The sequence below is a fragment of the Vicugna pacos genome, chromosome 12 (assembly GCF_048564905.1).
Source record: "Vicugna pacos chromosome 12, VicPac4, whole genome shotgun sequence".
Lineage (NCBI taxonomy): Eukaryota > Metazoa > Chordata > Mammalia > Artiodactyla > Camelidae > Vicugna > Vicugna pacos.
The window spans coordinates 30014469-30027054 of NC_132998.1; the positions used below are offsets into that span (position 1 = coordinate 30014469).

The 12586-nt window shown below is 36.0% G+C and overlaps 1 protein-coding gene across 2 annotated transcripts in view; it reads left to right on the plus strand.

Moving 5' to 3' along the window:
- Positions 1 to 10869, plus strand: part of IGF1 (insulin like growth factor 1) — a 73648-nt gene extending 62779 nt beyond the window's left edge. For both annotated transcript variants that reach the window (XM_006205898.3, XM_006205897.4), the window contains one exon: positions 4568 to 10869. In XM_006205898.3, the coding sequence (XP_006205960.1) occupies positions 4568 to 4627 (60 nt within the window). In that variant the 3' untranslated portion in view covers positions 4628 to 10869. The remainder of the gene's footprint in view (positions 1 to 4567) is intronic.
- Positions 10870 to 12586: the final 1717 nt, after the last annotated feature.

The window sequence follows — 12586 nt, forward strand, 5'->3', positions numbered from 1 at the left end:
TGACTGCATGACACTCACTCTGCTTGGCTCTCAGAGATGAAAGGCTGACCTGGCTCTCCTAGAATTTGAACTTATGATTTGCCCAAAGTAAAGAGGTATCAAAGTTGATACTGAGACAGCTAAATCGTCCTCCACAATTTCACATCTCCAGGCCAAGACAGCAAAATAGCTAAAGCACATCCTTTATCAACAGGTAAAGAGCTGACACTGGGCCATCTCTTCAGTCATCCACTGCTTTTTTTTTTTTCCATTTTGCTCTTTTAAAGAGAAGGTCAATGCTGAGTTGGGACTTTATGCTGTACAATAGGCTGCTAACACTCCATGCTGGACAGTATTTTCCCAGCACTTTTTTTTTTATAGGGTGCCAGGCTTTTCTTAGAGCTTATGTCATACAATATTTAACTTGTTTGTAGTGGGTGGAGATGGAAATAGTCTACTGAAAACATCACTGCTTCCTCCCTAAAATTTAAAGGGCTTATTATCATCTTTCTTTTAGATTCTGTCTCTTGGGCAAAATCTCATAAAGACAGGCAGGAAGAAAACAAGGGCTTATAACATCCACAGGGTTAGCTTTTGCTAAATGAATACTATGCTACTAGACCTCTATCAATAACCATGCAAATGAGACTCGGCCATACTGTGATAAGAGAGGGTACCCACTTCCTTAGTTTAGAGTGTTGCCTTATCCTCTAAACCAGCTACCACCTCTGAGATCATAGGCAACTCATAACATTATCAGTTATTGTTATTGGAAAGAGATTTGGACCTTGAGGCACCAAATATTGTTTAACCTCTTGGGGAGGCAGTATGGCAGAGTGGCTAACTGGTGAGCCCTAGAATCAGAAGGAACTGATACAAATTCCAATCATGGTCACATCTTCACTGTAAGAGATTAGGTAAGCTGTTTAACTTTTATAAGCTTCATATTCCATAAAGATAAAATGGGCAAGACACTAGTACCCGTCTCTGAGAGAACTATGAGAATTATATAACAAAATATATACAATTAGCATATTACAATACAGTGCCCAGCACAGACGAATGTTCAAGTGATGGAATCATTATTTTTTTACTAAAATAATAAATTATTTTACTATTAGTTCTAATTCTATCAGTTTGTTCCTGTGTGACCTCAAGTAATCACTAAATCTTAGGTAGCCTCAGACTGACTGAGATGATGCAAACAACATCATCTCACCAGGTTGTTGGAGGATTCGCTGAGATTACTGTGTAAACTGTAAAGTGTCTGCAAATTTTAATCAAGATTACTATTATTGCAATTGTTATTAGCTCTCAGTGATGTTAACAAGCTTGTGGATAGCTTTCCTTTGGAAATGGAGATAATGGGGGAACGTGAATGACCCCTTCAGGGCATTTTACAGCTTCCTACATATCTACGTAGGGCACACATTGTGTAATAACTATATAACAAACTAACCCCTATCCAACTTACTCCCTCGTGAGTTGGTTCATTCTTCCTTCAGAGGGTAAACTTCCTCAACCAACCCCAGTGAGTCAGAATACCAACTTTCTTTCTTTTTTTTTTTTAAATAATCTTACCTTCCCTAGTGTCAATAGGAAACAGTATTTACTCACTACTGTTTTCCTTTCAAAAATCTGTCTAGTTGCATACTAGAAACAGTTTCAGCTGGTTTGTTTGTCTTGGACAAGCTGTTGAAGTGAAAAGTTTTTGCTTGGCTGAATGTGGGACAGTTTCATAACTCTGCAAGAAGTGCATTGAAGGTGGGTGCCAGCTCCGACGGCTGCTTCTAACATGCCTCCACTTGCCACCCACTGTCAAGGGTGGCCCGCGTCATTAAATTAAGACAATGAGCAAAGCAACAGATGCAACTGAGACCAAATCCCTGAGTGCTTTTGTTTTGTCACTGTCATCGTCTGCAACAAAGAAGTCACATGTGAGAGCCTGGGAAGAGAGCCAAATGCAAACCAGACGACATCCCAGCTGGTTTTGAATGGCCTCCACCATACGCCTGTGTGCATGGGAACCATGCTACTTGGAGCAGTGTCAGCTTTATCAAGTGAGTTTCTGCCCATGACTTTGCCGTGATGCTGAAACAGACCCAGAAGAAATAGGCCAGAGGATCCCTCCGCTCAGACTTTACACTTACACCTCTGCTTTGAGAGAAAAGAAAAAGAATTTCTGCTGGGGAAAAGGATCAGACCTATATGGCCGGCCAAGCTAAGATCAGTCCTTTTTGCTACAGCTCATGAATTTGAAGCGGGAAGCATAGAAGATACCTGAATTTTTTCCTGGAAATCTGGGATTAATTTGATTTGAGAGGAAGGCTAGAGATTAAATACCTCATGTGGCTTTCTTTCAATCTGTTACCATTTCATTCTTGAGCATTTTCCTAATTTGGCCTTTACCCAGACTCTTAAAAATCTTCCTTTTCTAAGCTAGCATGCCTCTTAAACAGAAAAAGAGGTAAAATCCAAATTAAGGTATTTTTAGACCTGTTAGTTAATTTGGTTACTAGTTTGGTAGAGGAGCAGTATCCTTAATGATAGTGACTGTGGGATTTTGATGAGCCATATACCATCAGCAGGGTCTACTGAGAACAGAACAGAAACATTTCAAGGAGTTTGGGACAATAGTGATTCTATTCTGTAGCCCTATATGTCTTTTTTCCCCCATTTTTCTGGAGAACTCCTTTGAGGAAGCAAAACAAGATGTAAGATTAGGAATACAAATTTATTTGTAGCTTACCAGCAGATGCTGTGTACAGCAGCAAATACATGTTAAGTGAACTTTGTAAAAAGTTGTATGGTATTTGGGGGGAAAGTGCCAGAATTTTAAACAGGTGGTATTTCAAGCTATCCTATACAAATGACCAATTTCTTCCCACAAGATTTTTTTCAATGGTCATTGAGCTGGATGTTTTAATAAACATTTTTACACAATGATGCCATCTTCCTCTATTCAGTAATCATAAGGTACTGACCGTCAACTTGCTAAGTGCTAACTTGCTTTTATAAAGGACTTGATAACACTAATGTTCCAGGTAGAGCTGAAAACACGTGTAAGAAAAATTATCAAATCCCTCTGGGTCTCAGCCAAGAGGTATCATTTCCAGGGATTGGTAGTTGATTCTGCCCCAGGTTATCTCTCTCTCTAGTTCTTAGGTCTGAGTGATCTCCAGAGTCCCTTACAATGATTTCTAAACTTCTAACAACAATTGGGTGAGTGGTCATTATCTTAGTCAGAAGGGAGAATTTGGAGATTCCTGTCATTATGTTGAGAATTCCTGGTTTTGGTCTTGATGGAAACATGTTCCTGGGAAAAGGGACACTGTGGATCCTTGAATCTCATTCTTTACCAATAATTATCGATTACATCCTCCTATAAGGGCCTCCTGACTAGAAGTGAAATCAAGAGAGGAAGCACCTGATGTTTATGCATGCAAATGTCATTTTCCTGGATTTTATTTTATATCTTCTTTGTCTAAATAAATGTTGCTATTTAAGTATTTTCAAGGATAAAATAATAACTATAGAAAAAGTGTACTGACTTGATTCTGCATATTATCAGAGGGTTCATTATATTCATTAATTCACTTAACTCATTCTACAGCTACTTATTGAGCACCTGAAATATTCTGGGCCCTGCTCTAGACATGGAGCTATAATAGTGAACAGATAAGTCCTTACTATCATAGGGCTTCTATTCTAAGCAAAATTCAGTATTCCTTGGATAACATCATTGTTTGTTGATAGGTGAATGGTACACCAAACCAGGGAACCCAGGACTTTTAATCCAAGAATGGCTACTTTCCAATAAAGTTGAAATAATAACAGTAAGAAGTGTGAGTAAATAACAATAGGTAATACTTATGTAGTGTTTACCATGTGCCAAACCTATTAAGTGCTCTTACATTCTAATTCTTTAATCTTGACCCTACAAGGTAGAAATTCTTAGGATCCTAGTTTATGGATGAAATTCAGACATAAGAGATTGTCATTTGCGCAAGTTCACATAGCTATTAAATGGAAGAGCTAGGATTTGAGCACAGCTCAGAATGTCTACGTTTTTATAGATTCTAAATCAACTTCAAACCCCTAAAACTGCCTCTCTCCAAAGGAGAAAAAGCAAAAAACAATAAAGAAACATCTCCCTTTTATAAAAATTAAAATAGAACAAAATGCAATAAAATAGCAGAGGATGATCCCAGCATGTGATTTTTTTTTTCTCACTAGAAAAAGATGCTCCAGGCCAGAAGACTGGATTTTAAAGACTCTTCTTCCTATCAACAAATCTATGATAGCAGCAGATGAATAAATGCACACTTTTGTGTGGTTACAAAGCAATCTGTGGTCCCCATGCCATCATAGAGGTACAGAGAGGTAGTCTGAGTGAGGTCTCGCTAAACTAAAAACTAAAGGCCCATCCACTTATATGTGTATTTCTCAGAAAAACCAGGCCCAAGTTGTTTATTAAATTGACTGGTGAAACATAAAATATGAAAGTTTGAGACCAAAGAGAAATAGATGGGTATAGGATACATAAAATTTCATCAAATTAACTTCACATTTTCTCCCTCATTTCTAGGAAGTACATTTGAAGAACACAAGTAGAGGAAGTGCAGGAAACAAGAACTACAGAATGTAGAAAGACCTTCCTGAAGAGTGAAGAATGACATGCCACCGGCAGGATCCTTTGCTCTGCATGAGTTATCAGAAGACCCACCAAAAAAGTTTGATAACATTTCAAAAGATGGGCATTCCCCCAATGAAATACGCAAGTAAACATTCCAACATTGTCTTTAGGAGTGATTGTTAAAAAGCTTTGCACCTTGCAAAAAATGGTCCTGGAGTTGGTAGATTGCTGTTGACCCTTTATCAATAATGTTCTATAGAGAAAATATATATATAGATCTTAGTCCCTGCCTCTCAAGAGCCACAAATGCATGGGTGTTGTATAGATCCAGTTGCACTAAATTTGTCTCTGAATCTTGGCTGCTAGAGACATTCATTCAGCAGCCTTGTCTAAGTGGTTTATTAATTTTTTTTATTTGCACTTCTTTCTACGCAACACAGGCTGTTTGTTTTACAGTGTCTGATAATCTTGTTCATCTATCCCACCCCCACCCCATCACCTTTATATTTGCTGAATTTGGCCTCCTCGATAGCAGCAGCAAGCAGTCAAGTAGTACACCAATTTTTAACCCACAAGATTCTATCTGTGGCATTTGTACCAAACATAAGTTGAATACATTTATTTTAGACACAAAGCTTTATTTTTCCATATCTTGTTAAAAAAAATGCAAGTAGTTGCAACTTTGAGGCCAATCATTTTTAGGCGTATGTTTTAAGCATAGAAAGTCTCAAACTCTCAATGGTTCCTTCAAATGATGAGTTAGTGTGTCACCTGATTAGTAACTTCTTTCTTTTAATTTTTTCCATATAGAGCACTATGTAAATTTAGCATATCAATTATACAGGATATATCAAACAGTATGTAAAACTCTGTTTTTTAGTACAATGGTGCTATTTTGTAGTTTGTTATATGAAAGAGTCTGGCCAAAACGGTAAAATGTGAAAGCAAAACAGAAGAGGAAGCCTGGAGCCAAAGGTGACATAGAGGGGAAGGGTACTAAAAATCCAACCATTTGGGAAAGAAAAGTTCCCCCAATTATGCCTTCCAAGAGAAATGAGACACGAAGTCCACTGATGCACAGTTGAACTTGAGCGAGAGGAGTGGAAAAAGCAGAAGGCTAGGGATTTAACAGTCCTGGTTTCTTTTTCTCGCTGAAGAAACAAACATCTGCCGACTCTGCCACAGACTCACCACTGTGTGACCTTGGGCAAGTCACTTAACCTCCCTGTGCCTCAGTTTCCTCATCTGCAAAATGGGGGCAATATATCATCTACCTACCTCACAGGGGTGGTATGAGGATTCAAATGATAAAGCTCCAGATTTTTATGAGTTGCTCTGAGGGTGGCAAAATCAGAGCCCTTGAATTGCTGGGATGCAAGGAATTCTATAAACAACCCATTCACAGCATAGCTGGAAAGCTGTTTAGCTGAATGCTCCTGACATGTGGATTCTTGTCAATGAAGCTATCCAACTAGCTATCCAACTACCTATCCAACTAACTAGTTGTTAAAAGCTAACAGCTCAATCTCTTTTAAAACACTTTTCAAAATAACTTAGAAACATTTGATCTACAATTTGCTTTTGTATTCTGCATTTGGATTTATGAATACAAAGTGAAAAGAGAGAAAGGAAAAGAAAAAAGGAGAAAAACAAAGATTTCTATCAGTGAAAGGGTGATTATTCCATTTTTAGCACTTACTGACTCTTCCAGACAGTTACTAATAATCTAATAATACTTCTTTTAATATCATGATACTCTCTTCACTTCTCTATTCACTTGAAAAACAGTTATTCCTTTTTTAGGCAATCTAAAAAATGACTCAAGATTTCAAATATTGAAATAATAACTAAGTCACAAATTTACTTTCTTTAATGAATTTTGTTCTTATCTCTAGCAGTAGGTACATATACATATATATATTTTTTTATTTTGGTAAAAATATGCTTGACTAGAGTTTCTAGATAAGAGGCAAAAATTTCCTTCACAGCTAGAAATTTTCTCTCCTGTCTGCTTAGAAGAGTGGCTCCCTAGCCGCACTCTGTGAATGTGTCTTAAAGACATTCAATTGAAAATTGGTATCAAGAAAATCCAATGATGAGGACAGGTCCACGGTGACCTAGAAAATATTTCCTGTCTACATATCAAGATTTTCTTATTAGAACAATGAATTGCCCATCATCCAGATCTTTTTATCTACCTTAGAACTTTTTGGTGAAAAGCAACCAGGCTTGATTAGTGCATGCAAATTATATCCATTTTATTCTTGGAGAGAGTACATGGAAAACAAAAATAACATCTTTAGTTTTCATCCCACTGGTTCATCTCAAGGTTCAGAAGCCAGGAAATAAAAAAAAAAGATTTCTTGGATCGCCAAACATACGCAAAAAGAAGGCCTAGTTAGTGGGTGCCCCAGCTCAGCCAACCAATATTTTAACCTCAGCCCACATCATTATTTGAATTCAGCACCTCTGGCTTGCTGAGCTATGTTCTGATCACTGTGGATAGCTATAAAAGAAACCACAGGTCATTTTTGCCCTTCATCTGTTTTCTAGACATATGGGTTCTGTGGAATGAGATGCTGGACCCATTTTCCCAAAACGGCACTTCTGATTTTTATTTCATATTCCTAGGGTATACCTTTTCAAACTACTGATTCCCAACAACACTACATGCAAACTTCTGCAGACCTATAGGTTTCCAGACATAGTTGTATACAGTAGTTCTAAGGGTGTCTATGACTTATTTGATTTGCTTAATAATTCTATTCACAAAAATACCCCAATGAGGAAAGCTTAAATATGAGAAGCCATATTACCTTTCTTAACTTTTTCCAACACACAGTCCTCTCCAACTGTATCATAAATCAGCTAATTAAAAAATTAACTACTTATACCAACCCACTTATTTTTAAATGAATTAAAACTAGAAGACAAATTGTTGTCAACACCAAAAGTCAGCTGATCACTATATACTACAGCAGAATGACCCAGAATTGACAGAAGGAAGCACATGAAATTTTACAACGAAATTTTAAGCTTAGCTTTAAATTTTTAAGATGAGGCAACATCAAGATGTTTATAAAAGAGCTACAAATATTGGTAAGAATGAATTTTCAACTTATGGGTTTATTGCCATACTAAATACCAGTCAAATTTCTGTTCCCACTTCTCCAGCTATATAATTGTATTGTTTGAACATTTTAGAATGAAGATGCTCCACTGAAAAAGTTAAAGCATTATTCCATTACCTAGAGATAAGGAAAAACTCTCCCAACACCCACAGAAACACACACAAGCACACACACACACACACTCATCCTAAAAGTTCAATGGAATACTGAGAAGAAATCACTTCCTTGAAAAATCTTATTTAAAAAAGAAAAAAAAAAAAAAAGGCCTAGCCTCACTTGAGAATCCTACCCCTCCTTGGAATGTCAGTGTTTGTATAGATGAAACCATCTCATGCTCTGTGGCTCCAGAGTTTCTGCTACTTTATGCACTTAGGAGAATACTTAAAATGGAAGATGTAGCACATTTTGCTTTCCCATTTATTGTTTGGCCAGCTATGCCAATGTGGTGCTATTGTTTCTTTAAGAAAGTACTTGACTAAAAAAAAAAAAAGAAAAAAGAAAAAAAAAAAAGAAAGCATAGACATATTTTTTTAAAGTATGAAAACAACAATTCTATAGATAGATGGCTTAGTAAAATAGCATTAGGTCTAGTCACCACCACCTTTCAACTTTTAATCACTCACAAGTAGTGTATTATTCACCAAATTGTGAGTTTGGGGGTGCAAAGGCAGAAGATGGAAACATTTTTAAGTTAGAAGGCCCCATTATTTTGTTGGCTCTCAAACTCAACAACTTTAGCAATATATTATCCGATCTGAACACCTTGATCAAGAGCATGGAGTATAAGTGGGAAAAAAAAAAAAAGACCTTATAGGTAAAAGGCAGAACTAAAAAAATGATTAAGTTACTTATTGATTGTGTGTGTATGTGTGTGCTCTCTGCTCTAAAACAGATATTCAGCAAGTGGAGGAAATAGAAACAAAGAGAAAAATGCATAGATTCACCTCCTAAAAATACCTTCTGCCACATCCCCCTTGAGTAATTCTTTGGCATTTACTGGTTTATAGAAGATATTCTCCCTTCATCTAAACATCTCAAAGAGCAGTAGCTCTCATAAAAAGCAATCACTGATCTCATTGGGAAGTGTTGGAAAGTATTTCCTTCTGAGATGGGGGTTATCTACTGAAAAGGAAAGAGAAGAATTTATGAGAAATCGTTGAAAGAGATGGCTAACAATCTGTGAAGATTTTTTGTTTTTGTTTCTGTTTTGTTTTTTTACTTTATGCAGTCTTTATGAATATCTTAATGTTCAAAAATGACTTGTTTTTTTCTTTTTTTATATTGGAATGAGGGATAAGTTAAACCCACATAGACTCTTTAAAACTATAGGCTAGATAGAAATGTATGTTTGACTTGTTGAAGCTATAATCAGACTATTTAAAATGTTTTTGCTATTTTTAATCTTAAAAGATTGTACTAATTTATTAGAGACAGATCCTATTTGGCTCTCTTCATAAGAAAGAGCATTCCCACTCACATCACCTGGGCTTCCCCTTCAGTGTTTTCAAAAGACAAATCTGATTTATGCATCATTATGGCATCATTTATTTTTTAATTTTAAAATAAAAGAAGTGTGATTCTTTAATGCCCCTCTCCTGCAATGATCATAAAGTCCAGAATCTGAAGGGGCAAAAATAAGAGGAAAATTTTGTTGATTCTTTGTTTTTGGTTTGTTTGTTTATTTTCAATGCTAGTGATTAATCCTATAGTATATATTTGCTTATTGCTATGTTAATATTCTAAAAGACTTTCTTGTTAGGTATTAGAAACTGATACATAGATACCTTTTTTGTGTGATTTCTATTTAAAAAAGGAGGTAAGAAGACTGTCTGAGCTTTAAGTGCGTATGGTACAGGATAAAGATACAAATTTAAATAACCAAAACCTATCTTGAACAAAACCTTTTTAAGGAAACCTCCCATAGATAAGACAGAGACCCAGGGAATTTTTGAAACTGTCTTTTTTCCTCCCAGTCCTTATTCATTAGGTATCTGCCTCAAAATTTTATAGAGAGCTGGCCAAGCTGAAATCCTAGTAATTAAAGGGTCTTCTTTTAAAACATACATTGCACATGTTCCTTCTTAATTTATGATGCCACACTGATCTTAAACATGGTCTCCCTTTCTCCCCATTCTTCAGCTGTCATTGATAAGGTCTTTCAAAGGAAAAAAAACCTTATTTTTTAACTAAAAAAAGAGAACACAAAAGTTCAAATGTTACTGCCCAATCGAAATGTGAATTAAGATAGAGTTTCTCCTATTTAACCCCTGCTGAATCACCTGTCAGTATCAAAATGACCTTTCACAATCCTTAGACGCTGTCTTTTTTAATTGCCTAGGCCTACTGTATCCAAAAAGTAAACATTACTCATTTTCTTTTGCCCAAAATGCACTGATGTAAAAGAAAAAATGAAAAAAGAATTTGAAAATCCCTTCCAAACCACCCACTGGCCCCACTCACCTACCCATAGCAAAGTCACTACTGTAATCCCTTAATCTGATTTTGTTTGGATATTTATCTTGTACCTGCTGCTAAACACACTGCAGGAGGGACTCTGAAACCTCAAGCCACCTACTCACATCTCTTATCTGTGTCTGTGTATTATTAAGAATGTCTATTCAAATATCAAAAACTTTCAAACATCATGCAGTTTGTATTCAGTTTACATAAAGGCCCCAAATACCACGTCAGATCTCTTTTTGCTAAGAGAGCTAATGATTATGAAAACTGGGATCACATCATGTGTTTTGCTTCATTTGTTTTTATCACATATGCAGTCCAAGTGTCATAAATAAACTTACAGACACTGAATTAATCTTCCCTGCTACTTTGAAACCAGAAAATAATGATTGGTCATTCATTATATCTGTCTTAGTTCAAAAGCATACTTTTAATTAAATTAACTGATTGTATTTGAAATTATTATTCAATTCATTTATGGCAGAGGAATATCAATCCTAATGACTTCTAAAAATGTAACTAACTGAATCATTATCTTACATTTACTGTTTAATAAGTATATTTTGAAAATGTATGGCTAGAGTGTCAAAATAAAATGCTATATCTTTCTTTAGTAATTACATTAAAATTAATCATGTTTGATTAATTAGTTCTTTTGAACAATATTGGTGTAATGTGTCATTCCTTAAGAATTCTGTTGTTATGTAGCATTTTTATTAATTAAGGTCATTGCAGCAAATAAACATGAATATTTATGCAGAAAATAAAACTAATCATACACCAGAATGTAGATACCATAGAATTTACAGATTATATTTAAAAATAAAGGTTTCAAAGAACTTGTACAAATTACATAAGAGATGTATGAATTGTACAATATAAGCATAAACAGTAAAGCAGGTTTAAGTAACTGACCCCACTTACTGTAACCCAGGAGCGAGTTATAATCCATGATACAAAGCACTTGAAAAAAGATTTTCTATCATGTAGGATACATAATATACAAGTAGCATTTAATATATTCCCATATGGAGAGATGTTATAAGAACATGATCTCTCAACATTGAGTTTTTGTTTCAGTAAATCTTTTTAATTCTTTATTGAATAGATATTGTGAATATCAGACTCACAGTAGCATTTACAGAAGCTCAAGGTGGAAAGATTAGTAATTTCCTTCTTGTTCTTTGGAAATATCTCATTCTATTTCCCTTTTCTTAAACTCTCTGTGAGTTATTTGGAAAGTTACCTAAATCTAAAAAAGGTTCATAGGCTTTGTACTTGATTTTAAGGAACTAATAATATTACCAAAGTTTCCTGTATTGTTTTCCCATGTTTGGCTCAACATCCCTACCAGCTTCAGAGTCTCCATGGCTCCCCCAGGACCAACAGGAGGACTAAACCCCTCTTCTGTTCACGCTCAGCACTGTCTCCTGTGGCCATGACTTCTAACTGCATTGCTTCCCTCCACCCTTTACTCTAGACAATACTCTTCTCCCTTCATTCTCTCTCTCTCTCTCTCACACACACACACATGGCTAATATGTGTACAACCTTCTCAATAAAGGTTTTGTGGATGGTGAAGTAAGAGGGTAGAAAATGGCTGCCAATTGTCAAACTTCACTGTCATCTTAGGATGTCATCTTAGGAATTGCTTTCTATCCAACCTTTCATCCACTCCCTTAGAAAAAATATGCAAGAAAATACTACTACGTTCTTATGCAGAGCAATCTTCCTTTATCACAGCTTTACTCACAGCGGGGATGGGGGCAGATCAGCTCACCTTTTATCATTGGATATGCCCTGTAAGTGTTTTCTACAAAACAAAAGAGCAATTCTGTCCCTGAGAGGAATTCTGCCTTTCTTCAAGATCATCTAGGCCAAATTACAGCCTCTTTTTAAAGATGATAGTTTTTCCTTCCACAGATCTTCGTTAGATCTGTGTGAGTGATAATTACCACCACCCCAACAATGGTTCATATTTGCTGAGTTCTTACTGTGAGTCAGTCACTATGCCAAATGGTTCACCTACATTATCTCATTAGTCCTTATAAAAACCCCATGAGTCAGGCACGATTATGAACCCTATTTTACAGATGAGGAAATGGAGGCTCAATGACATTATTTAACTTACTGAAGGTCACAGAAGGCAGAGAGGGCTTGAATCTGTGTCTGAGGATATCAAAACTGTGTTGTCACTACTTCTCTATTCGTGCCCCAATCCAGACACAAGGACAGTGCCATATACTGACAGATACATCCTTGTTCAAATTTAGCTTTACATGCTAGAGGCAGAAATACAGCTAATTGGATCCTTGAGTAATAAACTATTTTTGAATATGATATTTTTATGATAAATCAGCATTTCTGGTCAATAGCCAAT